The 25,915-nt window shown below is 41.0% G+C and overlaps 1 protein-coding gene across 3 annotated transcripts in view; it reads left to right on the top strand.

Annotated features, from left to right (window-relative positions):
- The window catches only part of DCBLD1 (discoidin, CUB and LCCL domain containing 1), a 77,331-nt gene that overhangs the window by 32,070 nt on the left and 19,346 nt on the right, over positions 1–25,915 (top strand). For 2 of the 3 annotated variants that reach the window (XM_015097330.4, XM_042253282.1), the window contains 3 exons: positions 14,287–14,421; positions 15,760–15,811; positions 20,255–20,327. In XM_015097330.4, coding sequence (XP_014952816.3) covers positions 14,287–14,421; positions 15,760–15,811; positions 20,255–20,327 — 260 coding nt within the window. Of the gene's footprint in view, positions 1–13,515; positions 13,673–14,286; positions 14,422–15,759; positions 15,812–20,254; positions 20,328–25,915 lie in introns of all 3 variants that reach the window. The other variant, XM_060419468.1, reaches the window with a different exon arrangement.

Genomic DNA, 25,915 nt, shown 5'->3' with positions numbered 1-25,915 from the left:
ACATGTGTGGCTGAAACAGCTAAATAGTTTTGGTTTATCCAGCTCAGATTTTTTTTTTTCAATAAATTGCTAAAACCCATTGCCAAGAGATTTTAAGACTTAACACTGTCAGACTTTTAAATGTGGAGTTAATGTTTTGAAAGAGAATTATGTCTTCTGGCATTCATGTTTGGAAGCTCTGCCAAGAGTGGACATAGTTGGAATGTGATTCATTAACCGCTGTAAATAAGCTGAGGTTGTAGTTTTTAATCATTATGCATTTAATTTGTAATGGTTCTCCCCGCCCACCCCACACTGATTTTGTTTTAAAGGTTTGGTGCATATACTTTGAGGGCTTTCATTCATGGTAGCAAAATGTACCGTAAACAGGTGTGACCCACATCAGCTTTCACAGTGATCAAGCAAAATATACACCTGAGCTCACTGATTGTTAAGAGACCTGATACAAACAAGGTGGGATGATTCTTCTTCTGTTTGTCGTGAATTATAATTATGGCTGATATTTCAGATCCAACGTCAATTAGAAGAGTGTGCTTATATACCTATGGCTGAGTTAAGACACTGATTCTCCTTTTTATTTTTATTTATTTTTTTTTTATTTTTTATTATTTTTTTTTATTATTTTTTTTTTAAATTTTAAAATCTTTAATTCTTACATGCATTCCCAAACATGAACCCCCCTCCCACCTCCCTCCCCATAACATCTTTCTGGGTCATCCCCATGCACCATCCCCAAGCATGCTGCATCCTGCGTCAGACATAGACTGGCGATTCAATTCACATGATAGTATACATGTTAGAATGTCATTCTCCCAAATCATCCCACCCTCTCCCTCTCCCTCTGAGTCCAAAAGTCCGTTATACACATCTGTGTCTCTTTCCCTGTCTTGCATACAGGGTCGTCATTGCCATCTTCCTAAATTCCATATATATGTGTTAGTATACTGTATTGGTGTTTTTCTTTCTGGCTTACTTCACTCTGTATAATCGGCTCCAGTTTCATCCATCTCATCAGAACTGATTCAAATGAATTCTTTTTAACGGCTGAGTAATACTCCATTGTGTATATGTACCACAGCTTTCTTATCCATTCATCTGCTGATGGACATCTAGGTTGTTTCCATGTCCTGGCTATTATAAACAGTGCTGCGATGAACATTGGGGTACATGTGTCTCTTTCAATTCTGGTTTCCTCGGTGTGTATGCCCAGAAGTGGGATTGCTGGGTCATAAGGTAGTTCTATTTGCAATTTTTTAAGGAATCTCCACACTGTTCTCCATAGTGGCTGTACTAGTTTGCATTCCCACCAACAGTGTAGGAGGGTTCCCTTTTCTCCACACCCTCTCCAGCATTTATTGCTTGCAGATTTTTGGATCGCAGCCATTCTGACTGGTATGAAGTGGTACCTCATTGTGGTTTTGATTTGCATTTCTCTAATAATGAGTGATGTTGAGCATCTTTTCATGTGTTTGTTAGCCATCCGTATGTCTTCTTTGGAGAAATGTCTATTTAGTTCTTTGGCCCATTTTTTGATTGGGTCGTTTATTTTTGATTCTCCTTTTTAAAATACTCTTTAAGCAGCCAGGAATCAACAACTTTATCAGCCTTACTTTAGAACGTATGTTAAGAAGGAGGTATGATTCTTCAGTTCAGTTCAGCTGCTCAGTCGTGTCTGAGTCTTTGCAACCCCATGGGCTGCAGCATGCCAGGCTTCCCTGTCCATCACCATCTCCCGGAGCTTTCTCAAACTCATGTTCGTTGAGTCGGTAATGCCTTCCAGCCATCTCATCTTCTGTCGTCCCCTTCTCCTCCTGCCCTCAATCTTTCCCAACAACAGAGTCTTTTCCGATGAGCCAGTTCTTCGCATCAGGTGGCCAAAATATTGGAGTTTCAGCTTCAGCATCAGTCCTTCCAAAGAATATTCAGGACTGGTTTCCTTTAGGATGGACTGGTTGGATTTCCTTGCAGTCCAAAGGACTCTCAAGAGTCTTCTCCAAGACCACAGTTCAAAAGCACCTATTCTTCAGGGCTCAGCTTTCTTTATAGTCCAACTCTCACATCCATACCTGAGAGTATGATTCTCAAGATATTTTTAGACATAAACTTTTAAACTTATAAACATTTTTGGATATAAAACATATATACTGACTTTTAAGATCATGTGTACTAATATCTGGCCAAAAAAAAAAATTTAAGAAGTAATATACTTTTCTTGGAGATTTTTTTTCACTGTTACTGAGGGCATTTTGCATTTCAGTTTGAGGCCAAAGTAACAGAGACTTCCTTCAGAAGAAACAGCAATGTCCCTTTCCTGGTCTAGAATCCAGTCGGGTTCATGAAGCATTTAGTTGTATTCAGTTCAGTTCAGATTGCTGCTGAATCTCAATCTCCTCCCTTTTATATTTGTGATATAAAATAATAAGTTAGTTGTATAAAATATTAAAATATCTTGAGCTTGTGGGGAGAGTAGGTGCTGATTCAGGCATTGTGTCGTACCAGTAAAGCTACATTTAAAATATGAAATGTCTCATGTTGTTTATTCATGACGCTGAAGAGGGAAGACTGTGGATTCATACTAAAGATCATTATTCTCAACTTGAAAACTTGTTGGGCACCCTGTAATCTTAAGTTAAGGTTAAGTTAATGTTAAGTTAGTGTATTGGAACTTAATGTTAAGTTCCATTTCCAGTCTTGCTGACCACAAGGAAGTCACCCAGAGGTTTGTTTCTGCCACCACTGTTTGTGGGGATCACAGAGAAACTGTCATTTCTGTTTCCTGATATTTCAAGATTTACTAGGTCCCAGTTTTCCATAAAGGTTGATCTTCCTCCAGTGGGTAGAGTTTAGGGCTGTTCCTGAACTCCTTGAAGGACCTGCTGGAAGAATTTTGGTGGGAATATTGGTCCCTTGGGATCTCAAAGAACCTTGTTCTGATGGAATTTCATAGACTTCCACACCCAGGTCACTGTGTTTCAGTAAAACCAGGTCTTCAGCATGGACTGAGATGAACACGTCTGTTTCTGTGTAGAGTTTTCACTTGGGCTTAAGAGTGCAGACTCTGGAATTAGACTGCCTAACTCCAAGTTCCTGCTTTGCTGCTTATTTTAAAATTACTTTGACCTTGAGCAAATGCCTTAATTTTCTGTGTCTCCATATTCCCTTCTTCAAAATGGGCAAAATGACAATATCTGCCACATATGGGTGACTGAAACACTTGTATATATGACTTTTTGACCTTGAGCAAATGCCTTGATTTTCTGTGTCTCCATATTCCCTTCTTCAAAACGGGCAAAATAACAATATCTGCCACATATGGGTGATTGAAGCACTTGTATATATAACTTTGAAGTACAATGTATGGCCCATAATCAGCATTCAGTCAGCGTTAGCTTCCATCATCATTCCCTCCCTCCTTCCCCTTTTCTTCCTGCCTCCCCCCTCCCTCTCCACCTGCTCCTTCTCCTCAGTGGGCTAGAACACAGTCTGTTGTTTGTCTAACATGTCGGTCCTTCTTGCTACTCCACACGCTCTCCTTTCAGCCAGAAGAGGCTAAGCTGCAGCAGGACGTGCCATCTACCCCTCCTGGTGCATCCCTGGTAACCCAAGCTTATCCACACCAGTCCCAGCCTGTGGCAGGGGTTTCCTGAGTCAGAAGTAGCTTCATGGACAGCTTTTCTCCATCCAGCTTCATGAGATGAGCAGAGAACCCATGTTCCCTAAGCCCATAGTTCATTCAGTTTGGATTTTTTTTTTTTTTCCCACTGCCACCGCCAGTTCACATCTTTGTGTCTATTTCTTATAGAAAAAACTTCCTAATTTTCTCCTCTTTTCTTTCACCAGTCTCCATTCCCTCCAGGCCATCTAAGATTATCTTGTTAAATATTGTTGTGATAATTTCTTTCTTTATTTCAAAAATGGTTAATTGTGCGCCCCACTGTCTACAGACAATAATTGCTAGCTTGGTGTTCAAGGCTGGCTCACTCACTCTCTTCCCCACCCACATTCAGCCACATCTCTGAGTCTTCGCATCTCTATGCCCTTTCCAAAGAAACACATCACACAGTTTCATGTCCAGTACATTTGATGCTGTCGTTTCTTCCACGTGCCAGGCACACACACACACACACACACACACACACACACACACACACACTGTGAAGAGAAAGCAAATCCGATGCTAGTTGCTCTAGAGCCTCCTCTGATGTGCAGCAGCTCCAGATAGTCCTCTTGGGCTCACGTTGGTTCCACGTGCCACACACACACACACACACACACACACACACACACACACTGTGAAGAGAAAGCAAATCCGATGCTAGTTGCTCTAGAGCCTCCTCTGATGTGCAGCAGCTCCAGATAGTCCTCTTGGGCTCACGTTGGTTCCACGTGCCACACACGCACGCATGCACACAGGCACGCACACAGACACGCACACAGACACACACAGACACACAGACACAGACACACGCACACACACACACACACAGTGAAGAGAAAGCAAATCCGATGCTAGTTGCTCTAGAGCCTCCTCTGATGTGCAGCAGCTCCAGATAGTCCTCTTGGGCTCACGTTGGTTTCCAGTGGAGCACCAGTCTCAGGTGGAGATCATTATTTTAGCCTTTCAACTGATATGGGGTTTCCTGAAGAAGGAACTGCATTTGATTCATCCTTTGAACATCCCCTGTTGCTTGTCATAATCTTACACTTGCAGACTCCCAGTCAACATTTAATGAATCAAATTGCATGCCGCTTGATTTTGGTAAACATACATTTAAAAGTCTATAAGCTTATAAATTTGAGTATCTTTACTCACACTGTAGGGAGATTTATAATAAGATTCCTCTATCAAAAAACATCTGTTCTGCATTTAAAGAAAGACTTGATTTACCTACAATTTTAGGACTCTACTTATTATATACAAAAGACTATGACACTGTATAGAAGGTGCCTGCAATAGAGCGTTCAGCTGTGCTATACACTGGGCTTTGGGGCTCTAGAGTTACTCACTTAACCCTCATAATAGCCCTGTAAGAGAGGGCCTATTATTAGCATCCGCACATAAGGAAACTGAAGCTCAAAGAGGTCAAGTCACTTGCTTATAATCGCTTAATGAGATCTGGGATTCAAATCTGGACATTTGGCTCTAAGGGACCCCATTCTTAAGCACCGTGCCATTCCCATTCAGGGTGACAAAAGCTATCTGATCTCGTGGTTTGTGCAGAAGTGAACTGTAATTCTTGTTCATTATTTGCTGGAAGAAATGGAGACCTCTGCAGGCCTTCCCCTAGGGGTGGGTGTCCTGAGAACCAAATGGAATTTTGAGAAATCACTCACATGCGGAGTGCTAGTATAAATTTAAGGCTTAAAAAAGCGCTTCTTAGTTAAAAAATTAAGGGAGACATCATGGTCAGTGAACCTAATTATAGTCAGTTAAATTAGCTGTGTTGCTAAATGACTTGGGCTATGGAAAACCCAGGAAGTTCCAGAATTGTTCTCTTACATTTCCTGTACTCCCACCTCCACCCCCAGTATTTTTTTAACCATTGTCAGTGAGTTAGAAATACAACAATGTGAAGTCAGCCATTAATATTTATATTACACCAGGAACAAGAGAAATGGGAAAAGTCGGAAATAATACTGAGTGTTTTGACTCATAACTACAACACGATTTCTGTGATAATAGGTTAGAATGATACGTATCTGGCATATTGCAATAAGATCTAATCATTATGACTTCTCTGTTGATTTAAGAAAATTCCAAATAGAGAAAAATGCAAGATTGGCAGCCTCTATTTTATACATGGTTTATGTCTCAAAGCCATATTATGGAGAATGCAGAATTCTTATGACTTCTCTGAAGATAAAACAAAAGCCTATGAAGAAGCTTTTGGAAAATTATTTTGGGGCTTCCCACACCCCAGAAATGCATTCTCTTCTATCACTGAGGCGGCTTTGGTGGAAATGCTTAAGCAGGACTGCTTTTTCTTTTGCTTTGTTTTGCCTTTTATACCAAGATAGAATTCAGAAAGAATTGTAAGCATATGAAAAAGTTAGGGGACTTCCCTGGCAGTCCACTGCTGCAGGGGGTGCTGGTTCCATCCATGGCTGGGGCCCTAAGTTTCCCACATGCTGCGTGGCATGGACAAAAGTTTTTTAAAAATACAAATAAAACGTATCTTTTTAAAAAGTTGTGTCAGCCAGAATGTTCCATGCTAGATGTCTCATTAACATAACCATAAGCATCAAGGAGAAAAGATATTGGCCTCTTCCTTCTCCTTTTCCTCAAGCACTTCCCCAGAGAAACACTGTGATTCATTTCAGCAAATTGCCATCTTTTGTTGGTGAAAAGTGATCACCTAGGTAGGTTCTGGAGTGAAGGCTCTTCTTGACCCAAGTCCTGTAGCCCCAAGGAAAGCTGCACCTTTGTCTAGGAATCTGCCTGGTTCATTTGTCATCTGTCACTGCTTCTTGTCTGGGAACCAGAGACCAAAACTCTCCAGGGATACCACTTACATTCTTACGTGACTATGGTTTTAATGGCACAGTCCAGGAATATCCCTTTTTTATGCAAATTTCCCTCCTTTTCAAAGAAAATGGCCCTGAAAATTCTGTAATTTTGTACAGTGGCCTATTGCAGTTAGCTAGCAAAGACAAACCCTGCCATTTGACTGCACAGGGAAAAAAAAAAAAAAAGGAAAATGGACAGAAGTCCGGTGGCATTTGCAGCTTTCCTGGAGATTGTTTTATCAGTGCGTCTCTACACCCAGATCTGGGCCACATCAGGTACCACTTGCGTGGCAGCTGGCCGATGGCATACCATGTGGCTGGCTCTGCCAGTGGCTTGCCCAGGGAGCATCACTTCATCTCATCGGCATGTTCTTATCTGCCATGAAAACTTAAATGTGTGAGTAAGATGGTGCTCATAAGGCTAATGGAGGCTTTTAGGAGTTTTTTGGTGGTGGTTGTTCGGTTTGATTTATGACAAATCTCCGGCAAGTTAGTTTTTCATTTGGTCTCTGTTTTCACCCCTGGATCTGGAGAGGGAGAGATCTCCTCTTTGGTTTCTTTTAACAGCATGCATAGCATCTTTTAAACACATCTTTTCACAGGTGAAACAATAATTTAGTGCCATCAGTTTCAAGATTAAAAGCATAAACCCATCTGAAATGACTTGGAACAGTTATTAAACAAAATACTGCCTTGTATCCGGAAACTTAGGCAGACAGGCCATGGAGAATGGAGCGTGAGGATGAATTGCTGCACGGGTTGTCAGGTTGCCAGAGATTCCAGAGGGCTGGCTCCAGGCAAACAGTTCATTCTTCCTGGTAGGACAGTTTGCTTTTATTCACACGTGGGAAGATAAAGGGTTTCCCCTCTCAGCTGCTTGTGGAACAGGGGATGTGCTGAGAGGAACTGGCCCACTGTGCTCAAAGCAGGCAGCTCCTAGGGTTCCTGGCCCTTATTCCTTTTGTCCAAGGAGTCAGTCCATTGTCTGCCAGCTCCTGGCCTCATGTCTGGTGCCAAACGCCACAGTGCTCCTCCATTTGGTATCACTGATGGCTTTTCCCACAATCCAGGGTGACTCACTACAAACCACAAAAGGCAGAAGGATTTATTTCTCGCGATTTTCTTACTACTTGATGAACTGCCTTTCTGCTGTCTCCCAGTCGGATGGGAATTTGTGACTACAAAGATGGAACCTGCTTCCCAGACAAGGCTAGAGGTAGGGAGGAGGTCGGAGTTGGACAGCAAGTCCAAGTTCTGTGAAACACACAGCAGTTCCAGTTGTAAAGCAAACATCCATGCAGATTGTGAGGCTTGCTCTTGGGTCTGCTAGAGTTCTAAAGAACCACTCAAGAGGGTTAGGGTTCAGCCTTGAATGGGAATTGAGGCAGTTTTACCAGTCTAGGAACACTGCGCAGGAAGAGAATATAACCACAGCCAAAGCTAGAAGTCACCTCCGAGCTCTTAATGCATTTCCAATGACACTGGCATCGTGTATTGTTCAAATACAGGTGTAGATCCTTTTTAAAAATTGAGACAGAGAGTACCCAAGAGTAAATACCTCTTTGGGGCAGGTGTGGGTGGAGAAAGTCTTTCGTAGAAAAAGGTATCCTCAAGGGAGTCTGGCTGAAAACTGAGAACGTAGGACTTCCTGGTGGCTCAGTTGTCAAGAATTCACTTGCCAATGCAGGGGACCTGGGTTCGATCCCTGGTTCGAGAAGATGCCATATGCTGCCAAACTACTAAGCCCGTGTGCCACAGCAGCTGAAGCCCACACTCAAGGGCCCACGAGCTACAGCTCATGAAGTCTACGAGCCTAGAGCTTGTGCTCTGCAATGAGAAGCCCGCACAGTGAGAAGCTCAGGCACCGCAGGTAGAGAGCAGCCCCCACTCTCTGCAACTGGAAGGAGCCCACACGCAGCAACAAAGACCCAAGGCAGCCAAAAAGTTAATTAATTAAAATAAATTAATAATTAGTTAAAAAAAACTGAAAGAGAGAACTTAGGATAGGCTTCTAGGATCCTTCTGTGGTTTCTAATTAATTCTTTCTCCTTCTCACTGCCAATCACACTTTTCTGTTTTCATCACTTTTCCCTTTTAACCCCAGGAATGCAGGTATTAACTCTTAAGTCTGTGAAATGGAATCTTTATCTGTCAGACCTTCAGACAGGCAATAATTTAAATGTTTTGCCAAAGGCAGTGGAGCAGCCGGTTCCCAGCTTCAGTTCCCTGCTCTGGACTAAAGCTGCCTCCTGCTGTGTGGTGGCTGTGCCTTGATGAACCTATCAAAAAACTTTTAATGATGGCATTTGTATAGGCAGGGCATATCCTATCCCTGCTAAGGTTTAGTTATGTTTTTGCAGCATATCAGTGAGAATGTGGGAAGGATGGTTTCGGTGGGTTAAGGGTGATTAAAGGATGTGTGTGTTTACATTATCTTTCTTTGAACTTCTTCCAGAAATGTTTACTGGGACTTTGCGGGGGATGCAGCCAAATTAGAGTTTCACTATGTGTTTTTGATTTGGGAAATTAATATGTATTGCACAGCAAGTTAGCATGATGGCATGCACTCTTATCTATACATGTAAAGTATTTATGATTTTGCAGCCTTTCCTTTCAATTGTTCCATGAAAATCTAAAAAAAAAAAAAACCGTCCAATTATTCAACCGTGAGAAAGTAGGACATCCTGTCATTTACAACAACGTAGATGGACCTTGAGCACATATTGCTACGTGAGATGAGTCAGATAGAAAAAGACGAATAGTGTACGATCTCCATTTACATATGGAATCTAAGAAAAGACCAGTTCATAAAAACAGACAGCAAAATGGTAGCTACCAGGGGATGGAGGGTGGGAAAATAGGATTGATGTTGTTTCAGGGTACAACCTTGCAGTGAGTAACAAATAAACCCTAGAGATTTAATGCACAGTTTAGTGAATACAGACAACAATACTTTATTGTAATCATCACCTTGCTGAAAGACTACTACTTAATTGTTGCAACCACTCAGAAGAAATGATAAGTAATATGATAGATATGCTAATTTGGAGAAGGAAATGGCAACCCACCCCAGTATTCTTGCTAGAGAACTCCTTGGACAGAGGACCCTGGCGGGCTACAGAGGACCCCCATGGGGTCGCAAAGAGTGGGACACAACTGAGCAACTAACAGCAGCGCACATGCTAATTATCCCTACAATGACTATCGTATTAAAATACATAAAGACGCCAAACTAACGTGTTGTCTACCTTAAATTAGTGTTATATGTCAAATATACTTCAACGAGAAAAATGTCAATTTCCCACTGATAATCAATTTAGACTTGCTTTTCCTCACTGTTTTTGTTAGAACTTGTTGGAATGTAATAGAAGTTAAAGGAGAGATTGGTATGGTGTCATCATCACTGTTCGGATAAGCCTTCATGTTGTTATTTCTTCTTGGAAAAAGTAAATATGGGTTAGGAAAATATTTTGACTTATTAATAGCAGCAAGTAACTAGTTATTTCATCTTTGTTGTTAGGTTTGCAAAGCAAGTATCTCACTTAACCTGTGCAAAGAACAAATGAATTTGAAATGTAGTTAAAACTGAGAATCAGTTGCAAAAGTCAAGCACAGTAATGACTCACTTTAATTTTGAAAAAAGCTTCTCATTCTACTTTATTATGCAAAAATGGATTTAGTATTAATTGCTTATCTTCTGTGCTTATGAGCACTCTTAAAGATCAAAAAATCCCGTATAGCTACCACACTAATGATTTTCTTTCCTTTCTTTTCTATAATTTTCTTGCTTATTTCTTCATGATATTTTGTAATGACAAGATTAAATATTTTATGTATCTTTATAATCATGTTCTGTTTTTAAAAACCAACTGTTGCAAGTAGAAAAACATTTAACTTCATTTAGATTCAGACAATATTTGGAAAGCTGCCACATGTACAAGTTTTCTGAGAGAAAGTGATGGATAGGAAAGTCCCTAACCCCACGGAATATAGTCTAAAAGGAAGACAGGCATTATTTGTTTGTTTTTGTATATTCATTTAACAGGTATTTAGTGCATGAGTGACTCTTTATATCCTAGGTTCCATTCTAAATAATTTGTGAGTATTAACTCAGGTAATTAATTATATACAAGTATTTCTAAAGAGAGAAACAATCTTTTTTATTTGGATTTCATTATCATTTAATAATAGGGAGCAGCAGAGATGTGTGGCATGTAAACACACAACATCTCTCTCATTTCATCACATTTTCAGAATATGACATCCAGACCGGACAAAGAGAAATCCGATCGCTTATGTCAGGAGAGGAAGGCTGAGTTGGGTTCACAATCTTCTTCTGCCTATTTAAGCCATTTTTGGTTCCTATATTGGCTTTGGCTGGTATGACCAGTTGTACTCATGCTGACTTGGCATGTCTTCTTCCCTTAACCTGATGTAGTCATTGTTGTTGCAATTAGCCCTTTCTATGCTGTTCTATTTTGGGAGAAGTTGATGAAGAGTACCTCCATTCAAAATTTGTTTGCTCATCCCTGTTTTCAGAGAAATCATCATGTCTTGCATACTTGACTCTCAAGATGACAATTTACAAACTAAACTTCTACTTGCGTAGTCTTAGGAAGGTCTTTTTTTTTAAGCTCCAAATCTAATTTTGTCTCGTAAAAGTTCATAGAACTTCTTATTGCTTTTCAAGCAACATAGTCTAGAAACAATATGTTATACTCTTAATTGTATAATCTATACCGTGGTATTTCAAAAGCCTTTAGAAATTACTCTGCTTTCTTATAAACTTCATTTTACAAATCAAAGGAAGTTATATACATTAATCAGAAGTTACTGTTAAGAGTGGTAGAGAAGAGAAAGAGAAGTCAGTAAACTGCATGAACATAGATTTTTACCATGTATGGGACAGTCTTTAAATTGTGGAACTTTCTTTTCTTCATGTACATTTGTTTTTTAATTGTAGTAGAGTTGATGTACACTGTTGTGTTAGTTTCAAATGTACAGCAAAGTGATTTAGTTATGTGCACACATATTTTTTATTCAGATGCTTTTCCGTTATAGTTAATACAAAATATTGAATATAGTTCCCTGTGCTATACAATGGTGGAACTTTCTTGGAAAAAGGGGATTTGTGAGTTTCTTTGAACAAATTTAGGAGGCCCCTGTGCTTAGTCGCTCAGCTGTGTCTGACTCTTTGCAACCCCATGGACTAGTAGCCTGCCAGGCTCCTCTGTCCATGGGGATTCCCCAGGGAAGAGTATGGAGTGGGTTGACATGCCCTCCTCCAGAGGATCTTCCCAACCCAGAGGTAAAACCCAGGTCTCCCGCGTTGTAGAATTCTTTACCAGCTGAGCCACCAGGGAAGCCCTCAGAGGCCCCTAGAATATATTTTTGTGATACCGTTTTCTTTGCTATCTCTCTTAGTCTCTCCAGGCTTCTATAACAAAATATCATAGACCAGGTAGCTTATGCACAGCAGACATTCATTTCTCACAGTCTGGAGGCTGGGAAGCTCAGGATCACAGTGCTAGTGCATATAGTATAGTGGTGGGTGAGAACCCAGTTCCTGGCTCATAGCCATCTTGCTGTCTTCACCTGCTGGAAGGGGCAAGCCAACTCACTGGGGCCTTCTTTATGAAGGCTCTAATCCCATTCATGAGGGCTTTGCCCTTGTTAAAGTAAGCACCTCCCTAAGACCTCACCATACTGTCACATCAGACATTCATTTCAGTTCAGTTCAGTTCAGTTCAGCTGCTCAGTCATGTTTGACTCTTTGCAACCCCATGAATCGCAGCATGCCAGGCCTCCCTGTCCATCACCAACTCCCAAAGTTTACTCAAACTCATGTCCATCGAGTCAGTGATGCCATCCAGCCATCTCATCCTCTGTCGTCCCTTTCTCCTCCTGCCCCCAATCCCTCCCAGCATCAGGGTCTTTTCCAGTGAGTCAACTCTTCGCATAAGGTGGCCAAAGTATTGGAGTTTTAGCTTTAGCATCAGTCCTTCTAATGAACACCGAGGACTGATCTCCTTTAGAATGGACTGGCTGGATTTCCTTGCTGTCCAAGGGACTCTCAAGAGTCTTCTCCAACACCACAGTTCAAAAGCATCGATTCTTCGGCACTCAGCTTTCTTCACAGTCCAACTCTCACATCCATACATGACCACAGGAAAAACCATAGCCTTGACTAGATGGACCTTTGTTGCAAAGTAATATCTGTGCTTTTGAATATGCTATCTAGGTTGGTCATAACTTTCCTTCCAAAGAGTAAGCGTCTTTTAATTTCATGGCTGCAGTCACCATCTGCAGTGATTTTGGAGCCCCCCAAAATAAAATCTGACACTGTTTCCACTGTTTCCCCATCTATTTCCCATGAAGTGATGGGACCAAATGCCATGATCTTCGCTTCCTGAATGTTGAGCTTTAAGCCAGCTTTTTCACTGTCTACTTTCACTTTCATCAAGAGGCTTTTTAAGTCCTCTTCACTTTCTGCCATAAGGGTGGTGTCATCTGCATATCTGAGGTTATTGATATTTCTCCCGGCAATCTTGATTCCAGCTTGTGCTTCTTCCAGCCCAGCGTTTCTAATATACAGCCTTGACGTACTCCTTTTCCTATTTGGAACCAGTCTGTTGTTCCATGTCCAGTTCTAACTGTTGCTTCCTGACCTGCATATAGGTTTCTCAAGAGGCAGGTCATCAGACATTAGGATTTCATCATATGAATTTGATTAGGACACAATTATTTAGACCATACTTTAAGCAAATTTGGGCTTCCCTGGTGGCTCAGATGGTAAAGAATCTGTCCACAATGCAGGAGACCTGGGTTCGATCTCTGAGTCAGAAGGATTCCCATGAAGGGAATGGTAACCCACCCCAGTATTGTTGCCTGAAGAATTCCATGGACAGAGGAGAGGAGTCTGGTGGGCCACAGTCCATGAGGTCACAAAGATTCGGACACAACTGAGCAACTAACGCTTTCACTTTTTCTTTTGTTTCTCCTTTTAAGCACACTTAGAGGCCCCTGGAACATCACTTGTGTAACAGCACCGTCCTCACTGTCTGGCACATCTGTGTGCGTGCGTGCACTCGTGCGCAGTCTTGTCTGGCTCTTTGCGGCCCCATGGACTGGAGTTGCCAAGCTCCTCGTCAGTGGAGTTTTCCAGGCAAGAATACTGGAGTGTGTTGCCATTTACCTCTCCAGGGAATCTTCCCAACCCAGGGATCAAACCTGCGTCTCTTGCGTCTCTTGCGTTGGGGTGGATTTTTTTTTTTAAACCACTGGCACCACCTGGGAAGCCCCCAATATATTTGATTTTATTAAACAATTTATTTATTTTATTTTGGCTATACTGAACAGCATGGGTGATCTTAGTTCCCTCATGAGGGATTGAATTCATGCCCCCTGCATATTGGAAGGACAGAGTCTTAACCACTGGCGTGCCAGGGAAGTCCCCTAATATATTTGATTTTAGTTAGTAGTGTTCTTACAAAAATAAAAACCTATACTTCGGGTTGTTCATGATTAAATCAACTACTTCCAGTCTGTTGCCTATCTAGAGTTGGCCACTGTCCCCGCCCCAGTTTGTCTGTATAATTAAGTTTACCATCAGTCTCTACCTCTCAGTCTCAGTACAAAGCAAAATTTCAGTTGGTAAAGATGATAATCCTATGTGTGTGTTGTTTGGTAAATTTGACCTTTAAGGAAGAGAAATGCATGAGCAAATTCTTTGTACTGGTCTAAATTTTGAAATGAGCCAACAGCATGCTTTGTTTTCAGGTCCGTATTGTGGAAGCATGACTATGCCCAAAGAACTTTTGCTGAACACCAATGAAGTAACTGTGCGCTTTGAGAGTGGATCCCACATTTCCGGGCGGGGTTTTTTGCTAACCTATGCGAGCAGTGACCATCCAGGTATGGCGGAATAACCAGCATGAATCTGTAAACCTTTATCTGTCTTAGAATTCCTCTTGCTAGTCATCATCTCTGGACAGAACTGTGACCTCAGAATCAGAATTGAGATGTGAGGGAAGAGAGGAACACAGTATCTTCATAGGTATTTAGTTAGGTCTGAACTGAATACTTTCATAGCACATGTTAGATTGATCACTGACTTATATGGGAGAGGGTTGACTTCATTTTCCAAGAAAGCTTGGATTGTGTATCTTTAGGGATATGCACCTGACCCTCCTGAGGTCTGGCTGTTCTCTGGAGCTCTCCCCCAACCCCCTTCTTAGTCCAGGAGACAAGCCTTTTAACCAGTGATACCCCCTGCCCCAGCCCTCATACACACCAGCATACCAGCCTGGGAGCATGCAAGGAGAGAAGGATGAAGTCACTGTCACTGAGTGCCCCATTCATCAAGCTGCACATCAGCGGGAGAGAAAAGGAGCATGAACACGGATGGGGAAGGAAAACATGGCCTCTGTTCCAGGTCTCCAACTCCAGAGTCATTTCCGTGCAGCCCAGGGCCTCTCCAGGGCCTCAGACGTGCCCACAGTTTCTGCTCAGTTCCCTGTAGCAGAAAGAACTCTGGGAACAGGGTACTCCATTTATTTCCTGCTCAGCCAACCAGATCTGAGCAATCCTAGCAGGCCCCTGTGTGGCCAGTGATTGGCATAGGTTGCTTCCTAAGAACCACTGAAAAGATTAAGGAAAGAACTCCTGCAGCAAGTATATTTTGGAAACTATTGTAAGTGCATCAAAAAGCACACAAATCCACAGCATCTTCGAGTTTCCATCCTTAGTATAAGTTCAGTTCTATAAGTTGCTTCAGAGAGCACCTTTCTTTTAAGTCTTTGGACCTCATTGATCAAAGCTGATAGGCACTTTGTGTTCCAGCTAAACGCCACTAGATAAACTGTCAAAATGTTCCTGAACCTTCTCTGTAAACCACATGGGCTCTTGAAATTGTTTTCTACCTGCCAGTAGAAGGTACATGATCTTTGTAGGTGTGTAGTCAATAGTAACGAACCAACGTTGTTTTTTGGTTGGAAAAAGATTCTGTTACCATCCACTGGATAAACGGTGAAGAACCATCATTGATAGTAGAAAAGAAAGACAAAGGGGCAACTAATGAAATCCTGGGATTAGTGTATCAGTTTTTATTTATTTTTAAACAGAAAAGTTCAGATAACTAGAGAATACATAAATACTTTTCCGAAACTGTTTCATTTTAAAAGAAATCTTTAGAACATGAGTGTCCTGACTTCTGTTCAGTCTGCTAATTGCAGTTGTCTTTGTTTATGACAGATTTAATAACGTGTTTGGAACGAGCTAACCATTATTTGAAGACAGAATACAGGTAAATACAGTGTTCTACGTGGGCTGCAGTCATTTGTTGCTCTTTTGTTTTCCTTGACATTAAGCCAGATAAAGTACTTTTATTTGTATCAATTTAAAAAAATCATCTGTGTTGTAATGAATCAGGAATATTTGAAATGGTTTCTTGTACAGCAGAGATCAGCAAACTTTCTGTCAAAGGCCAGATAGTAAATACTTTAGGTTTTGCAGGCTGTGCAGGCTTTTTTTATCTGTTCATGCAGTTTCTGTTGCCTTTGTAGTGCAAAAGCAGCCATAGACAGTGTGAACGAATGAGCATGGCTGTGTTCTGATAAAACTTTATTAAAAAAAAAAAGTGCAGGTTGGATTTGGCCAATGGGTTATAGTTTGCTGACCCCTGAGTTCTACTCTAGTACCAGTGTGCCAAAATGGAGTCTATACATTTATTACCTGGCCAGCATTTGGGAGTGACTTTTGTGATTCTGGAGGGGGTTCATTTTCTCTTTCCCACAGGAAAGAGACCTACTGAGAATAGGAGATGAAAATTTCACTCCAGCATTACTTTAACTGGAAAAGTTACTTGATCTCTTTGATGTACATTTTCTCATTTCTGAAACAAGAGCCTAGAGGGGATTTCTCAACCTTGGCACTGCTGGTATTTTAGACGATTTGTTCTTGTGAAGAGCTGTTCTGTGCACTGTGGATATTTAACAGCATCCCTGGCCTGTGTGTGCCAGTTGTGATAAACATCTCCAGACATTTCCAAGTGTTTCCGGGTGGGCAGAAATCACCTCTAGCTGAGAACCGCTGGTCTAGAAGTCATTGTCAACAAAAACCACTAACAACAACTCTTAACTCCTTAGAGTGTTTCTTAGTGCCAAGTACAATTCTGTGGATTTTGTGTATCAATAGCTACACAATAAATAAGTATACTCCAAAAGTCAAGCTCAAGGATCCATGGTCCTATCCATCTAACATTCTAATAAATGAGATTCTTTTATATGCAGAATCAACCCTACTGTTTACTAATATGAAGTCTAGTGCAGAAAAGAAGAAACAAAAATGACCAATAATTACATGTTGCCCTTAAAGTTGCTGTTCATCCTGTGTGGACATTCACCAGCATTTTCTTTCCAGCCATCTGTGAATAGCCCCGGTGGTGCCGAGGCCTTTGGGTTAGAGATAGGAATATGCTCAGCCCCACAGTGTGGTATTATGGTGCCAGGTCATCTAAGCTGTGGCCCAGCCGATTTGTAGTATTTTGTTAAAGATGAGGTATGATGACTAGTACGGAGCCATAATCCTTCATCTCTCATGAAATGTAGAAAATGTAGAAAGTTGGAAAAGTCAAATAATTTTTGTAATTCATTTGGTGGCAGCACCTGGTTAATGTGACCGTAGATTCATCTGACAGCAAAATTGGACTAAATTAGACATGAGGCTGTTTTATCTTTATCCTTTTGGTCCAATACAACTATCTATGTATTTGGTAGAGATATTGAAGTTCTGATTAATATTTGCAGACCTCAGTAGGGTTTTATGTCATATACACTGTTAGCGCTGTTTTACTTTTCCAAAATCCTTCAAATTCTGAATTCTGCAATATATCTGGCTCTAAGGGCTAGGATAAGGAACTGTAAGCCTGTAATAGGATTTCCGTTATTTCTGTTTCTTAATTCCTTGATTATTGCTGCAGTGCTGGATTCCATTAGGTCAGTGGGGAAGAATTATAAACCATGTACTTGGGTAGTTTTGATAATTAGGTGTTGTCACACATCTGACTTGCTAAGTCTGCAGGAAGAAATTGAGAGGAAATGAAATAAAAGCTGCTGCTATTTTGGAATCTGTTTGGGCTGGTGCATTCTTCTTGAGCAAACCAAACAAACATTATTGTAATATGGTATATATAGCAACCAGGGCTTATGGCATTCATCTTCAAAGCTGTCAGTGTTCACGTAATGTTTTGAGTTTCCTTTCGTGTGTTTTTTAGATGAATAGTTGTCTTTCATAGCCTATTGATATGTTGATGCTGGAAGGAACTACAGAAGAGGAAACTGAATTTAAAGGGGATTATATGCAATACTCTGGGTCACACAGCTAGTTAGGTAGTAACAGAGCCCAGGTCACCACAGCCTAAGCCCCTTCAACCAGACCATATGCCATGACATGCTTCTGGAAAGTTTCTTGAAAAATGACTCTTGCTGCTGCTGCTAAGTCACTTCAGTCGTGTCCGACTCTGTGTGACCCCGTAGACGGAAGCCCACCAGATTCCCCCATCCCTGGGATTCTCCAGGCAAGAACACTGGAGTGGGTTGCCATTTCCTTCTCCAATGCATGAAAGTGAAAAGTGAAAGGGAAGTCGCTCAGTCACGTCCGACTCTTAGCGATCCCATGGACTGCAGCCTACCAGGCTCCTCCATCCGTGGAATTTTCCAGGCAAGAGTACTGGAGTGGGGTGCCAGTGGAATCCTAATTGTAAATGTACCTATTTTAGTCAAACTCATAGAAACAGAGTAGCTGCTAGGGACTGGGGTTAGGGGAAATAGGGAAAGGCTAATAAAAGGGTATATAAACTTTCAGCTATAAAGATGAATAAGGTCTGAGGATCTAATGTATAACATGGTGACCTTACCACATTGTATAATTGAAATTTGCTAAGAGAGTAGAGGGGCCTTCTTAGTGGCTCAGTGGTGAAGAATCCGCCTGCCACTACGGGAGACACGGGTTCTGTCCCTGAGTTGGGAAGAGGCCCTGAAGAAGGAAGTGGCAACCCACTCCAGTATTCTTGCCTGGGAAGTCCCATGGACAGAGGCGCCTGGCGGGCTATAGTCCATGGGGCCGCAAAGAGTCGGATATGACTGAGTGACTCAGCAGCAGCAAGAGTGGTGGGGGTGGTTCAGTCACTAAGTTGTGTCCGACTCTGTGACCCCTCTGGCCGGAGTCCTGCCAGGCTTCTCTGTCCATGGGATTCTCCAGGTAGAACACTGGAATGGGTTGCCATTTCCTGCACTTAAATGTTCCCACCACAAAAATATATATGTACACGTGTGTGTGTGTGTACGAGATGATTGCTGTGTTTTATTAGATGGGAACAATTCTTTCACAGTGTATATACATATCAAATCATCATGATGTACGCTGCAAATATTTTACAATTTTGTCAACTATACCCCAATAAAGTTGAAAGAAATACACCTTTCTTTCTGATTGCAAAAATAATTTGTAATTAATGTAGACCATTACTATACATTTAACTTGACTGGTTCAAATTGAGTTGTGCTATAAATAGGAAACATACTGCAGATGTTGAAGATTTGTTTTTTCAAAAGACTAGAAATATCTTGATAATTTTTCTGTTCGTTACATGTGGAAATGATAAATTTTGAATATATTGGATTAAATAGAATGTATTAATAGTATTAATGTGTTTGTCTCTTTAGACTTTTTAAATGTGGCTACTAGAATATTTAAATTTACATGTTTGGCTTCCATTCTGTTCTAACTGGATAGTGCTAGTAGGGTGAATCCAAATTTACAGTTACCAATACTGAAAGTGAAGGGAATCCAGAGATATTCGTCCTTGTTTTCTTTTTATCCACAGAAAATAAAGTTGTTATTTAAACATTTTTTTTAATAAAAACAAGATTACACTATATATATAGTGTTTATAAACTTTATCTTTTTCCTTAAAAACATTTTTTCTTGGACATTTTCAAATCAATTAAGATGCTTTAGGGAAGCTCATTGTTTCATAGAGTTTATAATGAATTCTGATATAAAGCAAATAGTTGCTGTGTAAAACTTGCCCTCAGATTAACAGATTAGTCTGTGCGTATGTGTGTGTTAGTCGCTCAGTTGTGTCTGACTCTTTGAAACCCTGTGTCCTGCTTTTGGACTCAGAGGGAGAGGGAGAGGGTGGGATGATTTGGGAGAATGACATTCTAACATGTATACAATCATGTGAATTGAATCGCCAGTCTATGTCTGACGCAGGATGCAGCATGCTTGGGGCTGGTGCATGGGGATGACCCAGAAAGATGTTATGGGGAGGGAGGTGGGAGGGGGGTTCATGTTTGGGAATACATGTAAGAATTAAAGTTTTTAAAATTTAAAAAATAAAAAAAAAAAAAGAAACCCTGTGTCCTGTAGCCCACCAGGTTCCTCTGTTCATGGAATGATCTTGGCAAGAATACTGGAGTGGGTTGTCACTTTCTTCTCCAGGGATCATCCCAACCCAGGGATCGAACCCATGTCTCCTGCATTGCAGGCAGATTCTTTACCATCTGACTCACCAGGGAAGCCCTTAGATTAACCTGTGTCTTCACAAATCAAGTTTCTGATTTGTCATTAGAGGAAGATGTTCCTGCATGTTGCATGGAGAGAGAATACTTTTAAGTATAATTTAATACTTTTTAATTTAAGTAAACCTTAATAAAATATATACTCCATTTTTTTTTTTTTCCAGCAAGTTCTGCCCAGCTGGTTGTAGAGACATACCAGGAGATATTTCTGGGAATGTGGTGGATGGCTATAGAGACGTAAGTAATTGAGGGTAATTTTACGGCAGGGAAGACATTGAAAAGTTAGTGCTTGTTGCTCTGCCTAAATTCTTTACAAAGTAAAGTCAAATAAGATGTAAAACTTTGTAGATAGATGCACAGTTCTCTTTTCTGAGAATAAATGAAATAATAAGTATAAAAATCAAGGTTTTTCATGCATTCCTATTTTTAGCACTTCCAATTAAGCATACTATAAATGAAATGGTAAACAAAAGCCTTTATTATAACTTAAGAGTATAATTCCATCTGATTTTTGTAAGAGATCATCCTTTTGTTATAATTTATTTATTGATTTAACTACTCCAATTGCTTCAGGTAATACAGCCAAGGACATGAACATTTTATAGCACAGAATAGTCACATTGTATCTGGGGCCAATGAAGCCATTTGCCCTGCTCTTTTATATTATTCCCCTCCCTCCTTGCACCCCAATTTCTTAGGCCTATTGAAATTGGGTGATATACATTGTTCCCAGAAAAAAATAAACTCACCAGAAATCCTTTTTCTTAAGTATATGTCTTACATTCAGATTCACAATTCTTCATCTCTTACTATTCACAGATTTCTATCCTGGAAATCTGATACCTGATTTTTTACAAATTTACATTACTATTTCAAATGGTTGGGTTTATAGCTTATGGGAAGGGGCTTGAGTTATTAGAAATATGAAAATCTGTATAGTGATGGAAATGTCCTAAGATTTACTGACACGTCTTTATGCACAGGGAAGGCGTACGTGTTCTAGGAGCTTGATCATTTATCTCCTACAGGAGGAGGGAAGATGGGCTTTAATTTTGCTTTCAGCACCTCCTGCTTCTGGAAGCAGCAAGTCTGTGATTTTGCTCGTTGTTTCCTTTTTCATGTGTTTTCTTTATTTACAAGATTGACACAGAATGTTTACTTGGCCTAGAAACTGAATCTTAAAATGATTTATACTACCTCAGTTCGAAAATTACTTGGCACAGGCTGAAGTACTAAATGACTTTAGGAAGTAAACCAAAAGACATAAAAAAGTTGAGGTATAGTTTTCACTTCCTAGCCATGTATAGTTTTAATTTATTATTTTCCTGTCCTGTGTAAGAAACTTAAGAATTCCATGCAGCAAGAGAAATAGCGTTGTTTCTTTCTTACGTTAGCTGTTTACCTTGCCTCCTCTGGACAGAGCTCTCCTTTTCAGAGTAACAGGTAAATGGTTTCCTGGGTGGTAGTGACCTGGAAATGCTGACAAACAGGTTTCCCATTTGACACACTAGCTGGTTTTATACCATTTGCTCTCAGTATGATTTTATCTGGAAGGAAAATTTGTATTTTGAAAACACATCTCTTCAAAGAAGTCGGACTAGTGTCTCTTTTTTGTATATGTTGATATTGTGGGTATATTAGATATCTGTTGTCACATAACTGTTACCAAAACTTGGAAGCCTGAAGCACATGTGTTACCTCTCACACTCTGTGGTCAGGAGTTTGAGCTTGCACTGCTGAGTTCTCTGCTTCGGGGACACTCACTCACCTGGTTGTATCCGAGGTGACACAAGGGTGTCACTGGGGCTGCAGTTTCATCTGAGGCTCCACTAGGAAAATATTTGCTTCTAAGCTCACATGGTGTTGGTAGCATTCAGTTACTGATGGACTGCTGGACAGAGGACCTCAATTTCTTCTTGGTTGGAAGCTGTTCTCAGCTTCTTACCATGTGGACTGTTCCAACATGGCTACTTGCTTTTTTTCCCCTCCTGATAATTTTCTTTCCATCTCCTGTGTACCATCTTTATTTATTTTTTAATTTTATTGATGTATGTTGCTGCTACTGCTGCTAAGTCGCTTCAGTCGTGTCTGACTCTCTGCGACCCCAGAGACGGCAGCCGACCAGGCTCCCCCGTCCCCAGGATTCTCCAGGCAAGAACACTGGAGTGGGGTGCCATTTCCTTCTTCAATGCATGAAAGTGAAAAGTGAAAGTGAAGTCGCTCAGTCGTGTCTGACTCTTAGCGACCCCATGGACTGCAGCGCACCAGGCTCCTCCGTCCATGGGATTTGCCAGGCAAGAGTACTGGAGTGGGGTGCCATTGCCTTCTCCGTTATTGACATATAGTTAATATATAATTATATGGGCTTCCCTGGTGGCCCAGACATACTTCATTCAGTGTGACAGTCTCTAGGTCCATCCATATGAAAAGAAATTAGTATAGACGATCTTATTTACAAAGCGAAAATAGAGACACAGACATAGAGAACAAATGTATGGACAACCAAGGGGGAAGTGGTGGTGAAGGGAGGAACTGGGAAATAGGATTGATATATACACTACTGATACTATGTATAAAATAGACAGGGCTCCCTGGTGGCTCAGATGGCAAAGAATCTGCCTGTCGTGCAGGAGACCTGGGTTCGATCCCTGGGTTGGGAAGATCCCGTGGAGAAAGAAATGGTAACCCACTCCAGTGTTCTAGCCTGGAGAATTCCATGGACAGAGGAGTCTGGCGGGCTAATAGTCCGTGGGGTCGAAAAGAGCTGGACATGACTGAGTGACTAACACAACACAGTACATACAGTGGATAACTGGTGAGAACCTACTGTATACAGCACAGGGAACTCTACTCAGGACTCTGTGGTGACCTAAATGGAAAGGGAATCCAAAAGAGAGGGAGGTGTGCGTAGAGCTGATTCACTTTGGTGTGCATAATAGAAACTAACACAATATTGTAAAGCAACTGACTCCAATAAAAAAAAAAAAAAAGAATTGGTTCATTCTGTGTTGTTTCAAAAGGCAGAAAGAAGATCTGGGAGGCCAATTTCCATAGCATGTAAAGAATAACTGAACAATGTAAAATGAGATAGGGTGTCTCCAGAAACAGTGGGGCCCTAATCACTGAAAATGTCAAGTGTGGAGGTTACAGCCTTCATCATGGTGGCCTGGATGTGTGTGGGAAGCTGCTGTGGGGTGGAGAAGGGGACAGTCTGTTAGGAGGTGTCGCAGAAAACTTTCAAGATCATTTAGAATCCTGAAGATTCTGTGATTCTGTCTCCTTGGCTGGTGAATTAAGGCATCGTACAGTGTAGGCTCAACATGCCAGATAAGAAATACAGACTTTAAGCTCTGCCTCACCTGGAAACCAGAAATAAAAAGTGCTCAGAACAGTTTTTCTCTTGGCAGCTTCTCCCAAGCCTGCTGACTGTACTATCTGCTTTTAAGAGGAACACATCCCTTAACTAACTTGTTTTAGTAATTCTCCGTTCTCCCCAAATATTCAAGAAGTACTGTAAGTTACAGGGAGACAGTGCAAAAAGTGTGTTCCTGATGTAGCAGAGAAAGGGAGAAACCCAGCTGCATACACCCAGAAAAAGCCAGAGGCAAATAAATATATCGTATAGGTGAGTGCTTATCTCTGGCTGATGACAATATAGTGAGTTTATTTTTTCATGTTTTCTAAAGTTTATATTACTTTTCTAATGAAAATGTTATCATGGTAATTATGAAGATGGTAGCGACATTAAAACAATTCATTGAATAGACTGAGGAATACATTTTTATAATTTTGAACATGTGCTTTCCTTATGTTTGGGGTTTTTAAAAATTATTTATTTTTGGCTCTGGTGGGTCTTTAATGAAGTGCCAGGGCTTTCTCTAGTAGCAGTGAGTGGGGGCTGTTCTCTCTAGTTGCAGTGAATGGGCTTCTCATTGCGGGGTCTTCTCTTGTTGCAGAGCACGGGGCTCTAGGTCACAGGCTTCAGGAGCTGTGGCCAACGGGCTTAGTTGCCACATGGCATGTGGGATCTTCCCGGACCAGGGATCGAACCTGTGTCTCCTACATTGACAGGTGGATTCTTTACCGCTGAGCCACCAGGGGAGCCGTCTTCATATTAAAATGAATCTAAAACGTTTACTCATATTAAATTTTAATACTTTGTCAATACTTTTTAGTACAAGTTGTTTTTTCCTAAAGGAAGACTTAAGAAAATGCTCCAGTTCTGGGCTGAGTTGATGACTTCTTTGAGTCTTCTCATGCTGATCTGCTCGGTCATCTGTTGTGGCTCGGGGAACTTGAGAGATGTTTGAGTCCAACAGCTTCCAAGTTCCTGAGCCTTGCAGGTGTTCTCAGCTGTCCATTGCATTCCCTTTCCTGAAGAAATATGTTTACATATTTTTGTTTAAGGCAATCACTGATTAATATAGGCTTTCCTGTATTTACATTTCAGTGAAGTGTAGGTCCCCAAATAGCTAGAAAACAAAGTATAAATCTGTTGTTCAAAAGGAAAAATTTTAAAAAATCCCAGTTCAGTGAATATGAATTTTTAAAGCTCAAGAAGCAACAGTTAGAACCAGACATGGAACAATGGACTGGTTCAAAATTGGGAAAGGAGCATGACAAGGCTGTTCATTTAACAGCTTATTTAACTTACATGCAGAGTGCATGCATGCATGCTAAGTTGCTTCAGTTGTGTCTGGCTCTTTGTGACCCCATGGACTGTAGTCCACCAGGCTCCTCTGTCCCTGGAATTTTTCAGGCAAAAATACTGGATTGGGTTGCCATTTCCTTCTCCAGAGCATCTTTCCAACTCAGGGATCAAACCCGCGTGTCCCGCAGCTCCTGCACTACAGGCAGATTCTTCACCGCTGAACCACTGGGAAAGCCCGATACGCAAAGTACATTATGGGAAATGCTGGGCTGGATGAATCAGAAGCTGGAATCAAGATTGCCTGGAAAAATATCAACAACCTCAGATATGCAGATGATACCACTCTAATGGCCAAAAGTGAAAGGAACTAAAGAGCCTCTTGATAAGGGTGAAAGAGGAGAGTGAAAAAGCTGACTTAAAACTCAACACTAAAAAAACTAAGATCATGGCATCTGGTCCCATCCCTTCATGGCAAATAGAAAAAATGGCAACAGTGACATATTTTGTTTTCTTGGGCTCCAAATCATTATGGATGGTGACTACAGCCTTGAAATTAGAAGACACTTGCTCCTTGGAGGGAAAGCTATAACAAACCTAGACAGCATATTAAAAAGAAGAGACATCACTTTGCCAGCAAACGTCCATATAGTCAAAGCTATGGTTTTTACAGTAGTCAGGTTCAGGTGTGAGAGCTCAACCATAAAGAAGGCTGAGTGCTGAAAAATTGATGCTTTCCAATTGTGGTGCTGGAGAACACTCTAGAGAGTCCCTTGGACAGCAAGGAGATCAAACCAGTCAATCTTAAAGGAAATCAATCCTGCATATTCATTGGAAGGTTTGATGCTGAAGTTGAAGTTCCAATACTTTGGCCACCTGCTGCATAGAGCCAACACATTGGAAAAGAACTTGATGCTGGGAAAGACTGAAGGCAGAAGGAGAAGGGAGCGGCAAAGGATGAGATAGTTAGAGAGCATAACCAACTCAGTGGACATGTTTGCGCAAACTCCAGGAGACAGTGAAAGACAGGAGAGCCTAGCATGCTGCAGTCCATGGGGTCACAGAGTCGGACGTGACTTAGCGACTGAACAACAAGATGAAAAAGCCTCAGCTTTAGAAAACATCAATTTTATTTAAGTTGGTGGAGTGATTTTTTTTTTTTTTTAAGGAAATAACC

The sequence above is a fragment of the Ovis aries genome, chromosome 8 (assembly GCF_016772045.2).
Source record: "Ovis aries strain OAR_USU_Benz2616 breed Rambouillet chromosome 8, ARS-UI_Ramb_v3.0, whole genome shotgun sequence".
NCBI lineage: Eukaryota > Metazoa > Chordata > Mammalia > Artiodactyla > Bovidae > Ovis > Ovis aries.
This window is presented reverse-complemented; position numbering and strand designations above follow the sequence as displayed.